Here is a 25,993-nt window from a genome sequence, read left to right on the forward strand (position 1 = left end):
CAAACCGAGCAATATAGAGCTCTACATCGTCTGCATAGATTTGTATAGAGCAATACTTCAGCACCGTTGGTAAATCGTTGATGTGGCAGCTGAAGAGTAGAGGACCGAGGACTGAACCTTGCGGTACACCAGAGGGCACCTCAACACTGTTAGAGCAAAGATCGCCACAGAACACCGTTTGTCTCCTACCGTACAAATATGATTCAATCAGGTTCGCGGCGGTAGGAGAGAAGTTGAATTGCACTTGAAGTTTATTTACTAGTTTACTGTGAGGTATGGTATCGAATGCCTTAGAGAAGTCTAGTAGTAGCAGTATAGCAGAGCCCCTTTTATCAACGATGGATGCTAGGTCGTCATGCACGCGGAGAACTGCGGTTTTGACACTCTGTCCTTTACGAAAACCAGCTTGAAACTCTGACAGAAGCCTGTTCTCTTCGATGTAAGCTGTCATTTGTAGCTTGAGAAGCTTCTCAAAAACATTCGACAGAGCGCAGAGTATACTAATTGGGCGCAGGTTTGTGATGTTGTTCAAATGTGGCTTCTTTTTTAGTGGCAGAATCTTGGCATGCTTCCAGCACTCAGGAAATGTAGACGTCTGGATGAACAAGTTAAACAAGTATGTTATTTGTTCCACCACTAGCGGAAGAATAATCTTAATGAATTTTATCGGTAAGCCATCAAACCCTACAGCATTTGATTTTACACTCCAGATAGCATTGACGACTTCCCAATCTTGCACAGTTCTAAAGGAAAAGCTGAATGACGATGGCAATGACGATTGCGCAGGCCTTATCTCACGGTGAGCAATTGAGCCTGAGAAGTTCTCCAAAAATGTGCTATTCACTTCGTCCGGATGGAAGCCACACGCCTGTGGTGACTTATCCTTACCGACGCCGAAATTCTTTACACGTTGCCAAAGTGCTTTGGACGGAATTCTGCAGTCCAGATAACGGTTCAAGTAATGCTGCTTGGCCTGAGCGATTTTTGAATTAGCACGGTTCCTCATTATCTTGTACCGTTGCCGTTTTTCAACCTTCAAGTGCGCTGGTGCTTGAATCCAGTCTTTATAAGCAAGGTCTCGTTCAAGTAGGGCCTGGCGTACACTATCCGAAAACCACGGGTTGTGTCGCCGACGTCTGGTAGTAACACGAACAGGTATGTACGTATCGTGCACCGTTTTTACGTGAGCATTGAAAAATTCCATGGCATCATTTGCATTTTCGATACTATAGAGCAGGTTCCAGGGAACAGAGAAAATTGCGCTTTCGAGAGCGTGCGGATCAAAATTGACATAATCACGATATGTGCATCGATTCGAGTTGCCGGACATATCGAAGTCTACTGATGCAAAAATGAGGTCGTGTTGTGATAAAGCAGGGAAACTGATCTGACCGAACCGCAGAACGCTTTCTGTCTTGTTGGTTAAGAAAAGATCAAGCTGTGAGCATCCATTACTGTGGAAAAATGTCGGTTCTTCACTCACAGGCGACAACGAATGACTGAAAAGCATTGATTTAAACTGGGTACGCTTGACGCTAGGGCGAAGCATATCGGTGTTGAAGTCCCCAACCAGGAAAATATTTTCGTAGCGGGTTGCAAACTCAGCAAGCTTCTCGGCTAGAAAAGATGAGCAGTCATTTCCGGGGGGATTGTAAATGGTCATTAATATTATCTGGTGACCATCAATCCGGAAATCTAATGCTAAGCATTTAGTTTTGTCAGATGATTCTGCTGTTAGAACCGTGCCGAACACCTTAGCGCAGGTCAGATTATCTCTGTAGTAAACAGCAATACCTCCGCCGCGACTATATACTCTGTCATTCCTCACAACAGAGTAACCGGAGACACCGATACTGCGATCACTGTTTCTAGGAGTTAACCACGATTCGGTGAAACACGCTATCTCAACTTTAGAGCCGGACAAGACAAGACGAACTTCGTCAAGCTTGTTCAAATTACGCGCGCAAAGGCTCTGAGCATTTCCATGACATATATTCAGCTTTCCAGATAGCAGAACGGCATTTAGCACCGCCCCAGGAATGTTCGTAGAGGTGTGGTTTTGTGATGGAAGCATCAAGTATAGTAGGGGAAGCAATTTTTAGAGGGCTGCATATTTAAGGAGGAGAATAAAACAAAAAACTCTGACATACAATCTTCAATCAACAATAACACAATCTACAAATAAACATTACTACATAAACAGACTTCAAAAATGAACGATAAATACATAATTAAGAAAATTTGACCAGCTCGTCTTCCGACTGTATAGCTAAAGCTGTTGCGCCAGCCGTAGGTCTGACGTAGACGATCCCTTGCTTTGTAAATACCGATGCGAACTTGCCCGCCTTCTTCAGATGTAGTGCTGCCGACTTCAGCTTCCGCACTTCGGATGTTAAACTTTCGTTGACGTACACACGACGATCGGAATCTAGGCCGATGTGGTGTAGCTTCAGATCGCGTTTCCGCAAATACGCACTGTAGAATTCGTCCCGTGCTGTCTTCAGAGGGAATTCGACAACGATGAGACCATCTCTGTCCGAGTTGTGACCTGGTTTCATTCGTCTGGTCTCAACCATTTGGATAGTCGAGTCCCTTACCGCCAAATGTTTTGCGATTGCCTTCAGTGTATAGCTCAGGTTTTCGCCAGGTGTAAAGGGAAGTCCGCTGATAATTAATTCGTTGCGATTCTCCAAGGCTCCGATCTTGTTTGACACAGAATCCACCCTCACACTTAGGGACTCCAATGCGGCATCGTGCTGATGAAACTTCACGGAACACTCGTCTTTCACTGACTTGATGTCGGTTTTCAGTTCTGTTTTAACGGCATCGATTTGTTCGTGAACACTCTTAAGTTCATCACGCACTGTATCTATCAACTTTCGCGTTTCCGAAAACTGCAGCATCATGAGCTTCATCATTCCTCCCAGTGTGACAGGATGTCCATGCTCGTCGGTCGTATCAAAATCATCGCCGGTTTGGTCGTCGGTGCGCTGTCGTTTAATTGCTAGTGGAGTGTTGTTAATACTCTTAGCAGGAGGAGTGCGCTGTAGGTTCGCCATCGTGTATCAAAACAAGCTGATAAATACAACAGAGGCTGACTGCAGTTGTGTGCGCTGATAGTGCGATGTGAACTCTTTACAGTTATATGTACACACACGAAACAATGGAGAACCATCAGTCGAATTAACAATGTTTCGAAACGCGAAGAAATCAGCTAAACTAACGAAGTATTCGACCGAATAACGTTTACAGAATCAACACGGTAACTTCGCGATGCTCGGTAGCTTAGTTGGTAAAGCGCTCGTCTAGCATACAAGAGCCCTGGGTTCAAATCCCAGCCGAGCTCGTGGATTTTTTTTTCATAATTTCACCCATAATTTGTCCATCTTTACCACGCGTATTGAGTTAATTAACTCAAATATTTTTTTTTTTGCAATTTTTCATCGTAATATGCTGTTTTTCATCGTGCCAATCTGTCATGAAACGGCCTACTTCCCTGCACTGAAGGATGCAGTGCGGGAATAGTCATTACGCAACTGAAACTAGTGCTGTAATGATTCATTACGGAACGCTTTCTCATTACGCATCTGTTTTGAGTTGCTTAATGAATCACACAACAATTTTTCAGAAATTGTAAAAAAATGCTGAATGCATTCCGATATAATTTTTGATACCGTAATCCGGGGGCAAATTGATCACTTTTTCACAATTTTTTGTCATGATTTCCTTTGAAACTAAAAAATTATCAAATTTATTTCGGTAAAATCAGTACTTCATTGATCTCTATCAGTTTATGTAATCGATTTTTTTTATGAAATAAAATTTAACATTTCATAACATTAGTTTTAATATCAAAAATTTAAAATGAAAGTTTGGGGTGAAATTGATCACTTTATAATAAAGCATATTTTAGAATGTAAAATTTACCTATCTACAAAATTTGGGTCTCCTGAATCAGAAAATTATGTCAAAATTCTTACAACTCGTGTATATAATCATTTTATTGCAAAATTAAACTTTGTAAATCTACATAATACGCCTAAATGTATGCAATTTCCCTCGAAATAAGCACGTTATTCAACAATGAACAGTTTTATGAGCAAAAAAACTATTCTTGTTATGCTGCACGACTTCAAAAATGAGTTCAGCAGTTACCACTGAAGCTAACACAACATTTTTAACACTTAAAGTTTACAAGTATGCTTAGCACCAGCGGATTGTTTAGTACCGACATTTCCAACAGTATTGCTAACACCTTCAAAAACTGTGAATAATTCTATGCAAAACGGTAAAAACCTGGACCGAACTAGTTGCCTTGAGGAGTTTAAGATAGAGTTGCAAATTCACACGAACTTCTCCCATCGAACTTACTGCAAGCAGGCGACTAATGGGAAATGAGCGTTACTAAATAGCAACCTTGCCGTGAAATCTCAACCTCTTTTAATTGACTCTTTCAGTTTTGTGGCTGATGTTGAGGTAAGCTGACTTAATTGACACATATACATCGCATTAGTGTATACCTCTGTTCAAGTTACGAGAAATGCACAACAGCTAATTGGGCATAGTGCATCGTTTAGCTATGAACCCATAGAAAGGTACGTTGTCAATTAAAACTTTTATAGTTAAAACAGCTACCGAGCTATGGCTGAAATTTCATGGTTGATTATTAATTTGCAAATCATCATCTTTTTTATGACCGATCAACATGAGTTTCGGTAGACGATCATTTATAGTAGCACTAACGACTTTTACCGGCTTCAAGTAATAAATAATTAAAATATTTTTTGCCACAAAGGCCAGGTGCTTTTCATTTGAACACTCCTTCAACAGGATACCTACGAGAGGCTGAAAACTTAAGACTGAGTAATCAAAATACCTTAATAATTTTAAAAAACTGAAAGAACATAACTCAAATGAACAAACAATGTTGAAAGTACGAAAAAATTGATCTAGTATAACTTTACTTGAAATATAGAATTCACGAGAGAACCGCCTGCCTACCAGATAGGTTTGAATATTTGGGAATTCAATGCCCGCGTCAGCCTTCGAAACTTTTTCATATGAGCATGCTTGTCCGTTATTTAGTGTAAAATTGCAGTTTGCGCAGCTAAAAGACTGAAGAAAGTGTCCGAAAACAATAGATATAAAGTTTCATCGACAAGTTACCTTTATTTTTGAATTCGTACATCATTTGGCTTTTACGATGATAATTAAGAAAAACAATAAAATTTTCGACCCAAAAAATACCTTAACCGGATCCAGCTTTTAGCAAAGTCATGATTTACCGCAGATCTCAGGAAGGTCAGTTTGCTTCTCTTTTATCGAAACCTTTGAATTTTATTGAATTTTTTCCATCCTATTAGTAACGCAGCATCACGTTTTGCTGGCCACGAATCTCCCTTTCACTTATCTCATCAAATATCGGAAAAGCCGACTGGCGTGGCATCGTAATGAATTAATTACCGCCTTTTCCTTCAAGTAAAAATGCTGAGTCATGTTCGAGCAAGTAATTTTTCTTCGCAGCTCCAAAGTGTAGATAACCATCCTTCAAAACCCCATCAACGTTAAAGGAGCATTTACTTGACCCCAAAATCCTCCATCAAAGAACAGGGATTCTCGTTTACAGCAGATTTGCATCGACACAAACATGCATGTGAATCACCAGGACGAAGCGTCTCTCCATATGGCTGAAATGTAATCATCCCTCTAATGCAGGGTCGTATTTATTTAGGGGGTGACAAGCCCTCCAGGTCCCAAATTTTAGGGACTCCCACAAATCACGACTAGAAACATTTTTAATTGAACTTTTAAGGTTCTAATAACATTTGCTAATCCCTTTATATGTGTAAGTGAAATCTAGCGATGAATGCATATGTTTTGGTAACAATAAAAAAACACTCTTGCATGAACAAATTTCAGAATATTCTCATAATGTAATGGGAGTAGGTGTAATCGCCTCTATATATTATTTGGAAAAGTCTCAAAATTTTTTGAAGTGAAGATTTTTCTTTAAAGTTCAGTAAATTATAGCCTGCCGATAAATCGGTAAATCTAAAACCACGTCGTTCACCTTCCAATTCTTTCCACTCCTAAATGAAACGGAATATTGATCCTGTTGTAAAATATTTCGACTCGCGTGGCAACTTACAGAAGACCGATTGTTGATGCACTTGTTAACATTTGCCAGCGGATTGCTAGTAGTGACGAAAGACAACGATGTAAACAAGTTTATCTCGTTTTGTTATGTTATTCCGTCATATTTGATGAAGTGATCAAATACGATGCAATATTGATTATCATAGGGAAAAACAAATCTTTGGACGATTATGTCCTTTGAAAGAAGCACCACACTAGACAACGGACTAGCATGCAATGCCCAGTGGCACAGTCAAGATACGTTCCTGTGGAAAAGTTTTTCGGACTGAAGCGGGATTCGAACCCACACTACTTGACTCGATGCGGCTCAATGCATGGTAGGTAACACTAACCGCACGGCCTCGAAGCCCACAAATGTATGCCCATGTATGCAATATTCGCTCCATGAATAGACCGGATGAAAACTTGTATGTTGTGGGTAAAGAATGTGTTCGTGAAGGATGTTCGTTGGGAAATTGATAAAAGAGTAGTGCAGTGCGATTGTTGGGTCCTGTGCCAACTAAACTTCACCTTCGATGTCGGTCAACTGCATGCACATCGTCAGAACGTCAACACTGAGATAGACTTGGATGATCCTGGGGTTTCTAGCTTCTTCCGTTTGATAATACAGGGTTTAAAGGGTAACACGCTTCACAAACACTTTATTTGTACCACTCAAACTACATTTATTCTACTGGCCATCTACATTAATTCCTTAACTTATACTAGGACTACACTACACATTAATTATCGTTACTGTGCTTATTGCCCGACGTCCGATTCGTGACTAAAAAAAAGCTATCAGAAAGGCGGCTTAGATTCCGAAAAGGAAGGTTGACGGTGGACGCAATTCGGACAGTGCTCGAGAGGGCCGAGAAAGCATTGAAACAAAAGCGTAGAGGAGATCGTTACTGCGCCGTGGTCACGATAGATGTGAAGAACGCGTTCAACAGCGCCAGCTGGAAGGCCATTGCCACTGCGCTGCACAGAATGCGGGTTCCCGACTACTTGTGCCAGATTTTGAAGAGCTACTTCCAAAACCGTGTACTGAAGTATGAAATCGACGTAGGCCCGAAGGAGTTAAGAATAACGGCTGGAGTCTCACAAGGTTCCTTACTGGGACCAACGCTGTGGAATGCGATGTACGACGGGGTCTTATCGCTGGAGTTGCCCTAGGGGGTCGAGATTGTCGGCTTCGCCGATGATGTCATCCTAGCGGTAATAGGTGAGACGCAGGAGGAAGCAGAAATGTTGGCAACGGAGGCAATTGGTCTAGTCGAAGATTGGATGGAGGGAGTCAAGCTGAAGATAGCCCACCACAAAACAGTGGTGCTACTAGTTAGCAACTGCAAAGCAGTCTTGCACGGTAAGATCACTGTTGGGGGGCATGCCATAGCATCACAACGAAAGTTGAAATAACTGGGCTCATCCCGAATCTATCGGCCTAGGTGAACAGGGAGCACGGAGAAGTGAACTTCCACCTGACACAGTTCTTGTCAGGTCACGGCTGCTTCAAGCAGTATCTGCATCGATTCGGCCATGCGTCTTCACCATTCTGCCCTGAGTGTATGGAGATTGAAGAAACGTCAGAACATGTTGTCTTCGACTGCCCGAGGTTCAACATAGAACGAAACACGGTGGTGACTGCTTTTGGTGAGTACTTCAGCGTAGAAGGTGTGGTGCACGGAATGATAAGAGATCTCGATCTTTGGAATATGATGACCAACATGGTGGTGCAAATAATGTCTGGCTTACAGCGCAACTGGCGAGAAGAGCAGCGAAACGAGACGCATAGAGCAGCGCTTGACGTCGGGACGTCGGGGCGCTGATGAACCGGAAGCCAAGCTCCCACCGGAATTGTCGGACTAACCTCGGCACTCGATAAGTCAGCCTGTTGATGAGAGGAGACCATCGGGCACGATCGGAGTAGGCTAGATCCTCCGTCCGGGACTAGGCCGAGTAGAACGAGCGTAACGTAGTATCGGTAATAAATCGTCGAGGCGCCTGTGAACCGGAAGTCATCCTCCAACCGGAATTGCAGAACCGGACCTGGCACCTGGTCGACCATCGTTGAGTCGGAGTAGGCTGAGTCCACCGCCGGGGTCTAGCTGAGTAATTCGCTAAACAGCACTGGAAAACCGTCGTCAGGGCGCCTGTGAACCGGAAGCTTCCCACCATCGGAATCGCAGGACCGTCCTCGGCATCTGCTCGGATAGCATCGGTTCAGGAGATCTTCCGCCGCCAGGGAAATCTTCGTCGTAGTACGGTAGATCCACCACCGGGGACTATTCTGAGTAGTACGTAACGTATCACTGGCTTGAGCCGTCGGAGTTCCAGTGAACCGGAATTCATTCTCCAACCGGAATCACTGGATCGACTTCGGCGTCCAACTGGTCAATCAGGAGAGCTCTAAAAGCAGCAGTGGAGAACGAGTCGTCGTAGAACAACGAAATGCACATAAGCGTCCAGTAGAAGTTCAACAGGGCTCTGACATGAGGCCAGCCCAAGAGAAGTATGCGCCGTCGCACAGAAAGCTGTCCAAAGCCCCGGCGAGATTTTCAACTGTTAATTGGGCAAAACGAGTAGCCGCAGAGACACCGTACAAATGTCGTAGCGAGCAGCGTTTTTGACGACATTAAGCTCTAATAGTGAACTAGCAGAACAGCTAGAGTGAAATATATACAACGTGTACCGCTCTAGTTGAACGTTGAAATCCTTCTCTATTCAATCATTTCTATTTGATACATACATTGAAACTAAAACTCTACACATGAATCTTAAATCTACACGAATGGGAGGAGCTTGGACAAACGTTTAAAAATGCACATAGCCAATCGCTTTCGAACAGGCGATTTGCTTAACAGATGTTATGGTTTAACAAAGTACTCAATTCATGTGACATGAACCTTTTCTACTCGGGTGGCATTTTGATGAATTTTCATAAATGCTGGGTTATGTCAGGCAAAGTACCACTCTGCCTAGAGTGCAATGGGTTGTAATTTGAGGTTTTGTTTTAAAGTGTCAAACCCCGAATTCATACTGTTATTCAAATAGACAAAAACAATAAATTTGGAAAGCAGGTCGACGTAAGTATTTGAATGCAGGACTCCCAGATACTGGTGTCGTGTTGTAATTTATGAGTTGGAATCTTGTGGTCTGATTCCGAGAATGATTCAAAATTATGTTTTAAGGATTGGAGCATGTCTAATGTATTGATTTGATTTATTACAAAATAGCGTATGCTACAAGAGGCTGAAATTCTCAAAGTTCATGAGCACAGCCCTCCCCTCGATGAAGTTGCGTGATGTTGTTCCGGGGAAGATCAAGGCAAATGAGCAGCATGGAAAGTTTTTTAGCCAAACGTGAGTCCCTCACCGTGCCAACACACAACAGGTCAGGCTTTTGAAGTTTTTTTTGCACTCTACTATAAATAAAAAAAAAAAAAAAGTTTTTAACTGGGAGCTTTCTTTGCCAATTGACCATTTGTGCATGTATAGAGAAAGGTGGGGCAAAAGTTCGACCTTAGTAGTAAAATCAAAGTTTATAGGAAAACAATAGCAGTTAAAACAAAACAAATACCATACAGTGAACCTTCAACATATTGGCTATAATTTTGCTGAACAAACTTGTGTCAAAATATTTACCCATTTTTAGTTATAACAGTTACAAAATTGAGTGTCTTATTCGAACTTTTGCCCCACCGGTGGGGCAAGAGTTCGAACCTAGTGTGGGGCAAAAGTTCGCTGGCTAAAACACAAAATATCGATCCTTTAATGGCAGGCATACTTTACACCAGCCGTAAACTTATGTTTGACGAAAAATACACACTAAATTTTCATCAAAAAATTGCCCAAAACCGGGTTGATTGTAATATACTCAAAAATAGCTGTTTTTCGCAAAACTAAGTGGAAATGTAAAATTTTGGTGGCAGTTTTCACACGATCAGACAAATTTAACTAAATTTGAAGATAATATGTGGATTTTAGGCAATTTGCAGATTTTATACATGGATTTTATACATGGATCGAACTTTTGCCCCGCTAATTCGAACTTTTGCCCCACTATGGGCCAAACATTGATTTCAAGCATTTATGCAAAAACTAATACACCACAAAGCAACCTTATGATAGGCCTAGAAACACCCTTACATAAAACATTGAAAAAGATTTTATCTTCAATTGGTTCCATGCAACGAAAGTTTGACCAAAAATTACAATATTCAAGTCGAAAACAACAAATAGCCATAACTTTTCCAAATCTCAATCGATTTTTATGATATTTGGATTGAAAGTCTCATACTTGAATAGCATTCGAATCACCATGACATTTATAAGATTTGTTTTGAATTGAGCTAAAAATCTTAAAAAGAAACTCTCACCTCACTCGAACTTTTGCCCCACTTTACTCTATTATGCGGCAGATACGAAAATAGTCTATGCCTTGGTAAATCGTAAAATCTCCTTGAGGAGATCCTCGAACAGCGCCAGCGGGATTTCAGCCCACAACCCTCAACTTGGATTTGGTAGACAGCTGTGCATTTACCGTTGTAGCTATCGGGGCCTCATACATATTAAATAAGTAAAGATACCATGACCCCACAGTTGGATCAAATAGTGTGGAGTCCAACCTATAAAATTCAATTAAACGACATGGAAAACATAAAATTGAAATGTAAAAGCATGAATTGAATCGTTTCAAATAAGAACTTTGGTTACTAAACTGTTTTGAGTGTAATATTCACATATGATTGCATAAAAATTAAAAATTGTATCGGTTTCTGAAAACCATATTATGGACCAATTTTCATATTATGGATCAAATTGTGACATATTACGGATCAATGCGCAAAATCGAGAGATTTTCAACTCAATGCATCTGTATTGCATGGTTTGGCGAAAGTTAACAATGTGTCATATATTACTGCAAAAATAGCAGTGTTAGAGCTGGAAACAAGGGTAAAAATGACCTTTTGTTGTGATACTGCATTGTAGAAACTGACACATGAACTGTTTTCGCTCCACACCAAGTTTTCCACCCATTTTTGTCTGTTTAAAAAATGAAATTCACAAACCGTGATGTTTTATTAGTTTTATCCTTAATGCTATTATCTGAAAATGTCGAATCCAATGCTTAAAATGACAAAAATCTACATTCTTTGGATGTGATCCATAACCGTGATAAACAATCATTTCCTGGTCCATATTATGGATCACTAGTTAGAATTGCTAATATTCGGTATTTAGAATCAACAATCAAGAAAAATGTTTGCCAAAGATAAATTCATACTAAATCGAAGCGAACGAGCAGGTTTTATGCTATAACATTTGAATATTACCACCTGTGGGAGCTTATGAATGCTGACGGCACTTCGTACAGAGAACGACCATATAATGATAGCTGTGTGGTACCAACCAAACATTTGTCAAATACACCGTTATTTAGCGGTTGAATGTTGTGCTTAACATTACAAATGGTAGACAAATAGTATAACATGGGAAAAATATGTTTTACGTCAACGTTTATGTTTTGAGCGAGTTATACGATGTCGAACGCCAATGTGATCCGTCACTGTGGGTGATCCGTAACTGTGTGGGCATGGTATATTGAAATAAAAAAATAATGAAAATGTTTAAAAAAATTAAACTTTGTCTTTCTTATTCAATAGTAGCTCATATCTCTGCTGCAACAGCAGGTTTAAATTCATAGTATTTAGAAGCATACAAGGCTCCCACAAGGCTACAGCCTCCGGGCCCCACGCTTGCAAATTCGGCCCTGCTCTTATGTGTGATGTTCCACAGCCGGAAGAAGGTTCAGAAAAAGATGCACCAACCCAATGCATTCCATGTCACTGATATTCGTCTTGAACCGTATTCCCCAACTCTAACGTTAGCTATAATTATGCATGCTTGTTAGTCAGCTGGTCGAGAGGTGTGAGCAGTTATTTGAAATTCAAATCTTTCGCACTGATTTTTGAAATCTCGGTTGTTTGAGCTGAAAAGGGTGGTTGCTTTGGATGCTCGTAGAACTTTGTGTCGATAAATTGGAAAACTTTCTCGGGTTAGTTTGATGGAAAATGGTAATAGGGATTATTGATAATGACAGACAGAGTTGAGATTTACTCAAAAAATAAAAAATGTGCTCTCGAAAATTTGAGCTTTTGGCTTCGGTTTAACTTCACCTTAAACGTTTTATAGAATTTTATGAAACACGCATAAGAAGCGTTCCATATTGAATTCCAACGTCAAAGTCAACATATAATGTTTGTCACTATAGGCAAACAGACAAGCAAATGTTTATATTAGTGTCGATCTATCAGGAGGAGCATCCTGAAAAGTACACATCGTATATTTTGATTCCACGTTTGAGAAAGCTGCTCTCTGATAACCTACACACTATAAGCGGATCTCCAATATTGCTTGGTTACCGCTTTTTTTCTATGTTTGCTGGATAGGATGTTTGTTTCATGTAAGGAACCAACGACGACGACAAGGCGGAGCTACATTTAATGGTTTATGACAAAGATTCATCTGTCGGAAACCTAAAAGCGTTGAAGCGAAAGCAATGAAGGCTTTGTCACAGAGGTTCGCAAATTTGAAAATTAGGCTATCTAATCTATGTAGATCTAATCGTATCTAGAGTAGCTCAACTCAGCTCAGCTTAGACTGACTACAAATATCAACGGTTGCTATTCTGTGATTGACTGAAGTCAGTGAATAGAAGTTCGGCTAGGATTGGCCATAATCTTCTCTAGTGTGCATAATTCAGTGCCTCTATTTAAACAGGGTCAATATCGGCGCTGGCCACGTCCTTGCAGTCAGGTGGGATTGGGGAAGGAATGTTAGTGTGTAACCGGAGACCGTGTTTACCTCTGCATCTTCACAAAGGTTGATGGGGGGTATGATAGTTAATGGGGAGGATCTTTGGGTCACAGGTTTCACTTTGATAAGCAATTACACAATGATAAACAATTATTTGTGAGATATAAACATGCTTATAAATAAAATATTTTCAATTGATATGAAAAATTTCCAAGTTGAAAAATATAATGTTGTCTCCAAAAAATTTCAGAATATCTTCGATCACCTAATAATCAAAATCGACAAACATTTGATAAAGAAGTATATTTTCTTGAGAACTTATGAAAAAAGTGCAAAAACCAAAATAATAAAAAAATGTTGGTCGTGGTAAACAAATTATGCTGCTGGTAGAGGCATTAATGACATCTAAATTAGTTTGTCAAGCAAAATATATTTTTCTGCACCAAAAATTGGTTGAGAAATGCTATTCCTTCCGGCTGACCCAACAATCATGAACGGAAAAAGTAAAGCGGAAGCTTGCGAATTAGTCATCATATTTTTGTTTTCGGCAGCCATTCCAACGGAGAATGGAAACAAATGTTCAAATATCAACATTTCACCGCTGCCAGTGTAAGTGTGAGCGACCATACCCGAGCAGAAGAAAATAACTTCTGAATACCAAACTAAGGTATTCCATACCAGATTATTTCCAATACTTACAACCTGAATGAGGTATGAATAAGCCCTGTAGAAGAGGTACAATATCTCAAATAATATCTCAAGCATATTCTACGAACACCAAACTGATAATTAGATCAGGTATTGTAATACCTCAATAATACTTGATGGATTTTCATATAAAAGTGAAATTTTCCAATAGTAGTTCAATACCTCCAGCAGACCTCAATAGCTGTCTAATTGAGGTATTTTTAATTGTTGCAAAGATTTTTTTCAATACCATTATAATACCAAAGTGAGATATTGACAACTGAACAATACCTAATTTTGGTATGATACCAAAATATGGTATGCATAAGTTATTGGTTAGTTATTTGTTCCTCCTCGGGTAAAGACGCACTTGGGTGGGAAGAAGGCTATCTTCGACTAGAATACCAAACACGACCAGCCAGCGGTAACGAGCGAGATGATTTTTTGGTGTTATTACATTAAGTTAGAGCTTTATCGGAAGAAGGGCTATAATTTTAACGAGACGCTTGTTAGACAACGTCGTCGTTCATTGACTTGCGCGTTTTTCGATTCTGTTGGTCTGTTGCTAAAGGAGGATAAATTAATTTGGAGTATTGTTTTGAATGATTGTTGGAAGACGTTTTCAATGGAAAATTTTGTCGTTTATTTTGACTAGATTCTTCGAACGCTGATTAGTGAAAAACTGATCGTTAGTTGATATTTTCAAGATTAAGCATAGATTAAGAGATTACAGTATAGATTAAGAATAGCGAACGCTAGCAAGGCTAGTCTCACCAGCAAAGAAAGCAAGATTAAATTGTTGCCAATAAAACCTTGTAACCAGAATAAATGCAATTTTGTTTTCTATTTAGGAATATGTTTTATTAATTGTTGTTTGTAAATAAGCTGATAGCTTGTGTAATCATCAATTTCCAGCAGTAATGTGTGTGAAAGCAGGCACCTACTTCAGCCACTGTAATGTTATGTGTAAAACGGCATCGCGTAGTATACCCATAGCGTATGGGATTCAGGCAATTTGATTCTAACACGGTGGGCCGGTGGCAAGAGGTAAACATACAGGTATTCAGCATAACCAAACCATTTCCATTGGTTCGAATCCTGTCGGTCGAGTATCTCCTCGGGTTGAAAATTTTATGAATTTCCTTATGCAAATAGTATCTTCTCGCTTGTCACCCGAAAGAAAGCTTCCGTTAAATCTCTGTGGAAGTGTGGATGTAATAAAACAACAGGATTCTCGATGTAATACATCGAAAATTTGGCCAGGGACAGCACTAAGAACATAAGATGATTCATTGCGGGGAAGGGTGACTGTGAAAAAAGTTCCAAAAAGAGCGAATTTTTGAAACTTTGAAACTGTTATATATAAAATAATATTTTCTAAACTGACTATTTGCAACAGATGTTATGTTAACAGGGTTATTATAGTATACATTGGTTAGTTTGGAATTTCATCGTATGATGGTGCTAGCTCAGAAAATGTTACTATATGAAGCCCATATATTAGTTATGACGATCTTTATTTCAAGATAATGAGGATTTGGAAGAATGATAACTTCAGCAAAGTTGCTTATTGAATCAAAGGCTATTAGCTGCATGTCTGTTTAATTCAACAAACTGCCACTAAAAGGTCAGCATCAAATTTTTCCAACTTATATAGCTCAAGTTTTAGTTATATTAGAAGAGTAGTATCCTTGACAAAGTTGTTTATTTGTTCAAAGGCTACAAATTGATTCTTTAGTTGGTTCCAATTGGTTTAGTCCGAGAAGTCTCAGACGCAACGAACATTTTTGTTGAAAATACCTATAATCAAGTTATCAGCATTTCGATACACAAGAGTTTTTTAAAGCAATTTTAGAGATTTCTCTCAGGATAAAGATTTTTCTAAGACCATTTCATCAATATTGACTTAACGGATTCCCGTCTTAAGATATCCTTGAGGAATTTCATCAGAATGTTCGCATTCAATTCCACCAAGAAATGATTCAAATATTTTTCTCCAGAATATCTCCAAGAACTGATTCCAAGGAATTCCAGATTCTTAAATTCAATTATTTTGAATTTCTCCAATTTTTTTTAAATAAATCTATGAATTGTATTGTGGCTTGGTACAAAAATTTCACCAAGTAATTTCTCCAGGATATTAAGTGGATTCATCTATGAATTCTTCAAACCATTCCGCATATGATACCTTATATTTTTTTCGGAATCTAGAGATTCATAAATTATTTCAGCAATTTTTCACGAATTTTTCTAGCGGCCTTTATTTTTTTTTCTTATGAAACACTTAGAACCATGTTTTTTTCCTGTCCGCAGATCCCCGACCATGTGAAAAGCTCGCTGGAACGAACATCTCACAGCGAGCCGTTGTTTCGTGGTGACTTATGTTTAGAAACAGTGACTTAGAATATATTTCCAATGATACCCTCCCCCTAAATTTCACAATGAAGTCTTCAAAGAATTCTTACACGATTTCTCTAAGAAATTTTGCAAGGACATTTTTTAGAAATAATTGATGGGAGTTCCTGGATAAAAAGCAATACATATTCCGAAATCCTAAAGACATAACTTTAAAAAATCATGATAAATTCTTACAAAAAAGATCTCTTACTAAAAAATCTCTAGATTTCTTCAAATAATTATTGGAAAACTTATCAAACGAAATCTTGCATGATTTTCCGCAGTTTTTTCTAGAGAAAATCCCTTGAAAATCTTCTGTAGAACGCTTAGATGAACTACAGAAATAATGTCTATAGCATTTTGTGGTTTTGGAACTCGAAATTGTGGGAGGAATTTTTGAAAAAAGCCCGGTTCTATTTGTTGTGAAAATCGTGGAAGAATTCCTTATAGATTTTGCGGAATATTTCTTGGAAGAATTTATAAGGCGATTCCTGGAATAATCTATGTGATAATTGTTTAGAGATTGGTTCTGAAAACGACTGGAAGTGTAACTGAAAAAGTGTCTTGTGAGCAGGCATTGCAGATTTTTTCTCATTTGATTTTTAAGCATGATCAAAGCAAGCGAAGAAAAACATCCTATCTGTTGAGGTCTTTGATCGGCAATGTATAGCAAGTTGTAACAAGTCTGATAAATAGGAACAGCGAACGAGAGCCCCAAAGAGAGAGCCATGATAAAATTCATTTCTTTCGCTTGTTTACCGTTGGGGGAGGTGTTTTCTTTTACTAAACAATTCTCGAACTTCCGACAGCAATAGTGTCCCCCAGATTTGGAGCTTGTTTAGAGGGGTTTTTATCATGCACTGCGGTCCCTTCGATCTGATCAAAGTTGTAACAGTATACGATAAACAGTCTCTCATAAATATGCTGCATATTATGATAGTTACAGAGAGCGATACGTGAGAGATTTCTCAATTTTTACAGGATTCAATCCCTGCTTGTGAGTTTCTATCCGTGAATAAACTTCTGTTTCTTGGAAAAAAAAATCAATGGGATATTTTTATTTTGAATTTTTGTTTTCAATGTATCTCAGAGCAATAACTAAAGGAATCAAAACAAATATTTTCGAAAAAAAAAAAAATCTTGGAAATTAAGTAAGAATTTTCATTGTAAGTTCCATTATTTGACTGCCGAAGAATTATTTCAAGCAAATCTTGAAGGAATTCCTCTCAGCATAGCTTGTGAACTCTCTTAAAGAATTTCAAGATTGGGATAATTGTTTGAAAAACCTTTATGAAAATTTTTGGATGGGTCGCTGGTTGACATCTTTGTACGTATTCCTGAAGAAAGTTTAGAATGAATTATTAGATGAATTTCTGAAGATACCGGTGAGCTCGCTCCACTCTACGTCGAATCAAATATCCAGAAAGCGGCCAAAGCTGGAAGGATACGATGGGCAGGGCATATTGCAAAAATGCCGGACAGCAACTCTGCAAAGATGGTGTTCACTTCGCATTCGGGCGGTACAAGAAGTTGTGGAGTGCAGCGAGCTAGGTAGACGGATGAAGTGTACAGCGATTTGGCGAGCTTGGGGAAGAAGTTTTCATGATCCTAATAGGGCCAGAGTGGTACCAGAAACACAAATGCCCGTCTCATCAAAGTATCGCACTCTCATCAAAGTATTCTGTAGAAAAATGAATAACTGAGCATGAAAAACAAAATCTGTATCTTCAGATATTTGTGTGGGTTATGCCCACGCGTCAGATTCCCAAGAAATTGCGGGTTATCCCGAATCCAGATGACTAATCGACACAGATTCTAAAACTACAAGAGTTTTTGTGGAGACCTTGTGAAAAAATTGTGCAAACATTTCGAAAAACAAAAGAGTTATCGTGATTTTAACAATTTGTTTTTTTTTTGTCAAGAAAATATGAGGGGCAATTTGTGGTTTGTTCGAAAGTTTATCCAAGTTATATTTGGTTTTTACCTACATTAGTTTGAAAGTGTTGAATCAGTCTTTGTATGTATTGCATTGCAAATATTAAAGCATTTCCGGCTTGTAGACGAATATTTGCGCTTTTTCAGCTTAGAAACGGCTCTACCATCTCCCTTAATTTTTCCAGGATTCTTATTTATAATAATTAAAAACTAAAAAATTGCATCTTCGGGAATTCACGTACTCTCTGAAGGTCATAAAACCCGGGTTAAAGCTGAGCCAACTAAAAGATGTTTGAAGCATCAATCAACTGTTTAAAAGGCATATCTGCATGTTTGTTTGACAAATTTTTCATCCAAAATTTGCAGTATATTTATTAGAAAAAGCGAGAAAACATCTTTATGTAAAATGTTTCGAGGGTCTGAAAATTAGAAAGCCACAACTTAGAAGAACATAACTGTTAATTCAACTCATTGCTCCAATGTTTGTGGATTTTATTTAATATTTTTTTCTGCCGGGGGAGGTGAGGGGGTGTGATTATTTTCGACCTCCTTCGCCACTAATGCTTTGAAATTTTCAAATTTTACATTTTATTCATAGATAGATTATTATTTAATTGGAAAAGGACTATTTCAGTCCAATGAATATGCGAATATCATTAAGCTATGCACTAGGCCATCCCTTATTTTTCAAAAATGCGAAATGTTGTAAGTTTGTCATTGTAAAGTGCTCGTTTTGGTAAGAAAAAATCTGGTAAAAATTTGAAATCCGTACGTGGACGCTAAGTGGTCTCCCAACGACCCTAAAGGTATTTGGTGTAGATGACCCCCGTGCGCCAAATCGTGCTCGCTGCTCTAGTGTATGCAACATGAGTACGAAAAGCCACTAGTAGTGTTACGATCCATACAGAAATTTCAAATTTTTCATACAAAAGCTGTTATGTGGGGGATGGTGGGGTCTGAAATTGAAAAATTTTGCGTTACGTAATATTTGACTCATCCCAAAGAAAACAAACTTCTATGCTGATTATCAACGCGCGCAAGACAATTTGTAACTAATGGCTTTTCGTACACATGCTGTGTGCACTAGAGCAGCGAGCTCTATTTTGCGCACGGGGTCATCTACTCCTAATACCTTCAGGGCCGTTGGGGGACCACTTAGCGTCCACGTACGGACTTCAAATTTTTACCTGATTTTTTTCTTACCAAAACGAGCACTTTACAATGACGAACTTAAAACATTTCGCATTTTCGAAAAATAAGGGACGGCCTACTCTGCACCCACTACTAAATAAAATACTGATGCATTGATTGAATGATTGACGATTGCCATGATTTTTTTCCGATTTCGGTGAAAATAGGCTAGTTATCCAATTCAAGGAATAACATAAAAAGTGATCCTTTTGAATATCGGCTATATTTTCCACAGCGGATTATCTGAAGTAATCCATTCTACGCTTTGATACAATGGTGATATCTATTCAACATCAGACGGTACTCGTTAATCGGCTTATTGGGAAACGATGAATTGCGTTCTGTTGATTTTGTTTAACGGAAACAATTATCCCTCGTTGTCCCCGTCCCCGGATTAAACGGTCTCGATGCCGTTTAATTAGCAATTAATCATTTCGGTGAGCTATCGTTCAACTGCTGAAAACTTAAATATAAACTTGAGAAAGCACTTACTTCTGGCCTTTCGCTTCGTTTCCTCCAGTATCCGCAGATATCCCTTGTAATCCGTTTCGGTTTCGTCGAAACTGTGCGAAAAGTACTCGGTCGTGTTGAGAACTCGAAAGATGGACAGTATGGCCATCGAGCAGTCCGAATGGCCCATTCCGCGCTTTTCGTCGTTGTCATGGTAGATGAACGCCTGGATGGTCCAGTTGAAGTGTCGATACATTTCCCGCAGAGCTAAGCCCGGGTCACTGTAGCTACCCATCATCCGAGTTAACGTTGGGTAGTTCGGGGACTTGATGGTGAAAGCATCCGCCAGGCCTCCGGTGGTCAGTATCGGAATGCCCCAGACTGCGTTGTACCGCGCGATTGGGGCAATCACGTAATCGCAGATTGGACCGAAGAAAACGTCTAATAATAGAAGTGGACATTTTTTGGTGGAGATGACTTGGGAGAGCAACGCCGGAAAGAGGCCAAAATACAGTTCTGGCACTCGTCGGATCAAGTTTCTTGCCGGGGCTGTTGTTTACAGTTTGCCTTTGGAGCGTATCCAATCGAATCGAAATCAAATGAAATTATTGATGGTTAATAGCCGGATCGGATTAAGGCCGCACGGGACGTCATTATAATCATCCTATCCATTTGAAGAAGCAGATCTCAAGTACCACTCCATATATGGATGTGAAAAATTTATCACTATATTCTATATATGTGGTGCACAATCGATTAAATTTTCAGCTTCATCGGTTCACTAAAACTCGAGATTTGCTTCGGCAAAGTTTTGATGATAATTGTTAGAGTGAGACAAAAGATTGGGAAAATAACACGGTCTCCCGTGTCCCCTTAAGATGTGTGATTGGTAACAGAAGAGTGTTTGAATATGAGCTGACGTTGAGTGCTCGGTAAGTAGCACGAGGATGTTTAAACACATTTCAATTTTAATTAGCATAGCTTGTGAAAGTAAATATTATCAGATATGCTTCCTCTCGGTGAAATTAAGGTACCCCGGGGCAAGTGGGACCTATTACAAAACGATAGTTCAAACAAACTGCTCTATATATTTCAAATGTCAATATTTTTCAAATCCAACAACACGGTTACATTTCAGCAACATATTTGACCAAGGACCATTAGACCAAGGATTCTCATCCGGTGGTCCGCGGACCCCTAGGGGCCGTGACGACTTATCAGGGGGTCTGCGAAGCCATTGGGCCAGCCCGCAAATTGTTATTTTGACTACTGTTTTGATTAATATTCCGAACACTTGAGCCAACAGTGACTTCAAATGCATCTGATAGGCATAAATTAGCTGATATTCGTGTAAATTTTAATTTCTTCGCAAAGGCTAACTGTTAGCTGTTGGGTGTGTCGTATAAATTTTTTATTTGAACTTGTTTAGTATTGTTTTACGTAAAAGTTTGGAACAACATTTCGGTTCAAATTCCGAACACTGTGTTGATTCTGTTTCATATTCCGAACACCTTGTTTCAAATTCCGAACAGCATGAATGAAACGTATTGAAATAAATAATTTCACAAATAAATTTATTTGAGCTAGTTTTTCTTACCTCGAACTAGAGAATCATCACTACTCCCGAGGTATAAAAAAGATTTGAAGGCGTTAAGGTGAATATGAATCGAAGCCAAACCTAAAATTTTCAAGAGCACAAATCTAGAGAACCAAACATCCGTTTAAGCTGAGAATTTAATCGATTAGTCGCTAGCTGGTGACCAACCGATTAAGTTTTCAGCTCAAACGGGTGTTCGGTTCTTTAGATTTGTGTTCTTGGAAATTTTAAATTTGGCTTCCATTCATCTTCACCTTAAAATTGAGTTGCAAATGACTGCCGTTTTCTGATAAATTGGTGACATATTTCAGCGAAATATTTCAACCAAATCGCCATACAAAAACCGAGTGATCGGAATATGAGTATGTTCGGAATTTGAGACAAAACGGTATGAAGATGATTTTTTAGAACAAAAGTGTCTTCGGCAAAAATGTTACATATAATGTGGATTAGGGTGGTCCAACAAAATACGGAAATATTTTTGCCAACTTTTATGCATTTCAAGTTAGCGATTTGAAGTGTTCTAGGAAGTTGTTCTTTATTTCATTATGAACAATTTTGCCGAAGACGTCAATCCTATTCATCAACTGTAGCACTTACTATGGCGCTTTCAAAGATGCAGGGTAGGGTGAAATCCTGATATTTTTTACAAACATAAACTGACCCTTTAATTACTATGAAAATATATTGTTAAGATCTATGTTGGTAAATCTTTTAATAACTTAAATTTTTTGTATACTTTTAACTCTACTCTAAAAATGTTTGTTTCATTTGACTGAGCATGCTATTTTATTACAGACTTAAACTGTGGTAATTAGGCAACTGTATGAAACTATATTAGAGTTTTCGTCAAAAAATTCCTATACCTAAAAAACAATGCACTCTCGGGCTAGGCATTGGATATATATATATATATATATATATATATATATATATATATATATATATATATATATATATATATATATATATATATATATATATATATATATATATAGAAAGCGTTGTGTTTGGATGGGCATCTAATTCTTCCGAAAGAGGTGCACTTTGCGAAAAAGGACCACGTGATTATTGAGCTGAAATCGAATTCAGGTTAACTTCTGCGTTCATGAGTCCTCTCATGGCGTAGTGGCAACGCGCCCTAACTAGAGATCGGGGAGTCGTGAGTTCGATTCTCACTGAGAAGACGTGTAACTTTTTCGCAAATCTTCACATTAATTTGTCCATCTAATCCAATTGCAAATTATAGTAATGTTTAGCTTTTCGGTAGTTGACAAAATATTTATTTTCACCGCTTAAGTGAAGTAATTTATGAAATTGAATGAGACGCAGTGGTAGAGAATGCATTTCTCTACCCAATGGTATTTTTAGAGGCAGCGGAGAATGTTCCAAAACGTGTTTTATTCATGGGCAAAAATCGCTCAGGCGAAAGTTACAATGAAACTAACCTCACATATGCTGGTTTTCCAACCTCAAACTTGTGCTCCTTCTAGCCGGATCTCAATTTTTATGAAAGTGGTGAAATTATACAAAGAAACAAACGAATGTAGAACATAGAGCATGGACATTTCTACCTTTTCCTCTCTCTTTATTTGAAACCTTCAAGTAGACATGTTGTCACGATGAGAGGGGTTCCAATGAATTGGTCAGATGAAGTTAAGTATCTAGGGCTCATGCTAGATAAGAATTTAACTTTCAAAAATCACATTGAGGGCATTCAAGCCAAATGTAATAAATATGTAAAATGTCTCTATCCCCTTATTAATAGAAAATCGAAATTTTGTCTTAAGAACAAGCTGTTGATATTCAAACAAATTTTCAGGCCAGCCATGTTGTATGCTGTACCAATATGGACTAGCTGTTGTAATACCAGGAAGAAAGCTCTGCAGAGAATTCAAAATAAAATTTTGAAAATGATTCTGAGGCTTCATCCCTGGTATAGTACCAATGAGTTACATAGAATATCCAATGTTGAAACATTGGAACAAATGTCAAATACGATCATTAATAATTTCAGGCAAAAATCGTTACAATCTTCTATTGCCACGATTAATGCGTTATATGTTTAGGTTAAGTTAGGTTAAGTATATTAAAAACATTTTTTTTTCTCTTATAAGCAGGTGAAATCAACTCACCTGTAAAAAAAAAACTGAACTGCTACGGCAAATGAAATGTAATATGTTGTTAACAAAATGTTAATTAAATCTTAAATTTGTTTTACCAAATTAGGATGATAGTGTTGTCAAATAACACAGAACACCTAGATATAAGAAATGAATGTAATGTTTGGAATGATACTAATAAAGAAATTAAAAAAAAAAAAACCTTTTCCTCTTAACCGTTTCACTGTTGACTGTCTTTTATCAAGAAAACAAAACATTTTCCTCCACAGCGGCATGTGATGAATGCGTGAAAAATCAAATCTCTCACCCACTGACTAGAGATCTCTTGATGTGAAGCGCGTATACATGATGTCTGCTGACTAGTTGCGTACCAAAGTATAGATGGCTAACAGTATGTTGCGTTTCGCGGTTGGAGGCGTATTAAACCAATACAATTTTTTTTCGTACATTCGCAATGTTATAAGAGTGTTAAACCAGGATGACCCTGGATTACTAGACATGCATGTGAAGCAAAAAAATCTTTTGGGCATCCCCAACGAGGCAGATTTTTTTGGATCGCGGATTTCGCATGCCGAAACCTTTAGTGCTCTTGATGTGCATGCTGGAGGTTTGGAATCTTCAACAAAGTATTTTGGAATAAGTTGCACTGCTTGTTGATCTTTTTGGATTTGGTCCAAATAATTTACAACTCATCTAGATCAGTTTTATCCCTGAAAGGAATGCTCTAGTCCAAATTTCCTTCTGCAATGTTGTACAATAAGACATTTATTTTTTATTTTTGACACAAATTTGCTTGCAGAATGGCAGAGACCGTGTTTGAACTGAATCATATATTTTTCAATACAGTCAAAATTTAAATTACTGTAGAGTCATAGGAAATATCTCTCTTCTTAACTGTTCGTCTATGAACCAAAATTCGATGCACTGAAATGTAGTTTTTTCAACATCAATTTGATTGCAGTAGTCTACAAAACATTTCTGAAGAGAAAATACAATTTGAGATTTCTCAAATTTTTTTTTTTTTGATAGAACAACTTCAAGAAATACTTGTTTTTGAACATTTTTTTATGAACCAAATTTCTAAGTGGTGACATCTAGTTTTTTTGGTATAAACTAGATGGTACATGCCCAGTTAACATGTTTGAGCATAAATATAAATATTGGATTACACTCTAAATTTATTTTACTAAAAATCTAAGAAAAGCCCTAAATTTTCATCCCGTATGTCCCAAAATCAATTTTTAAAGCAATGACATGTAATTAAAGTTAAATTTACAGACAGTTAAATTTACAGATTGTCGTAATTTGTAGTTAAAAAGTTGAGTGTTATTAAAATGTTTGGTTTCTACGCAAATATGTTTAATGAATTTCAAGAAGTCATATTATATAGAAAAAATACAAGTCTTCGCTATAAATTTTTATTTACCAGTAAGAGGTTTTGAAAATAGGGGTTTCCGTAGTTTTTAAGGAAAACAGGTTTAAAATTGTCGGATTTCGTAGTATGTTAATTAAAAGAAAATCAGATTGTAATCAAACATTTTTTTTTTCTTCCTAAACATGTTCACTGGGCTTCCACAACTTAAAACATGTAAAAACTCCATGTTATTGGTTTAAAGTTTGTTTCATAGGCATACAGGTTTGAAAAATTGGAATTAAGTAAAGACAGCTTTGCTTTTAATCTAAAAATTTGTTTGTTCTTCCAAACATGTTCATAAGAGTTTTAAAACTATCAACAAATGAATGGTGCTGCATTGTTGAATTTGTGCCAAAAAGCATAGAAGATAAAAGGGATGGTACACAAATTATGTCACGTTTTTTGTATGAGTCCTTCAAACATTTTGTAAGGCTTGTCACGTTTGGTTTGACCACTTCCCCCCCCCCTTGGAGCGTGACGTAATTTGTGCATGGCCCCAAATTAGGAAATGCCTTTAGGTCCATAACATAAGATAGACTGCCTATTTCGAGAACTTTTAAATGTGCATTAATTTTCAATAGTATTTAAAAGTTAGTTTTAAAAGTTTTTGAATTTCCTCGGATTTTTTGTCGAATGAAAGCTTCTAATTTAGATTAACATATAAAAAATGGGGTTTTCATAGTAAATTTTTATTTTGAAATTTTGAGTGCAATAAAAATGTCTATTTTATGTTAAACATGATTAATGGACTTAAACTAAAAAAAAACAATGCTAAATAAATATATTTCGCAGATTTAAATTGTGATTTACAGGCATATAGGTTTAAAATTAGAAATTTTGGTGATTTTTGTTCTTGTATCAAAAAATTAATGTCGAAAAACTGCTTGTCGCAGTTTCTTAGTAAAAGAAATTTTGAGTGTATCCAAAAATTCTGCCCAAATACATTCGCTTGATGTTTACAAATGGATTTATGCCGCAAAAACTACATGTCATTGCTTTGAACATGGTTTTACATGCAAACTGGATTTGAATTTAGGGGTTATTCAAAATTGATATTTCTGCTCAAACGACCCGTTTGGCCAAATGGCATTCGGCCAAATGGCGTTCGTACAATCGGCATTCGTCCAAACGGCATTCGGCCAAACTGCATTCGACCAAACGGCATCCGGTCAAATGGCCGGACACCAATCAAATCAATGTCGAAAAAATAACATGCTATTGCTTTATATTTCGGTTCATAGGCAAA

General features: G+C 38.0%; 1 protein-coding gene across 11 annotated transcripts in view; it reads right to left on the reverse strand.

The window, feature by feature from the left end:
- The window catches only part of LOC5579939 (atrial natriuretic peptide receptor 1), a 199,198-nt gene that overhangs the window by 78,506 nt on the left and 94,699 nt on the right, over positions 1–25,993 (reverse strand). For all 11 annotated transcript variants that reach the window (XM_021850376.1, XM_021850373.1, XM_021850378.1 and 8 more), the window contains exon 5: positions 19,656–20,054. In XM_021850376.1, coding sequence (XP_021706068.1) covers positions 19,656–20,054 — 399 coding nt within the window. The remainder of the gene's footprint in view (positions 1–19,655; positions 20,055–25,993) is intronic.

Source organism: Aedes aegypti, chromosome 3 (assembly GCF_002204515.2).
Source record: "Aedes aegypti strain LVP_AGWG chromosome 3, AaegL5.0 Primary Assembly, whole genome shotgun sequence".
Classification (NCBI taxonomy): Eukaryota; Metazoa; Arthropoda; class Insecta; order Diptera; family Culicidae; genus Aedes; species Aedes aegypti.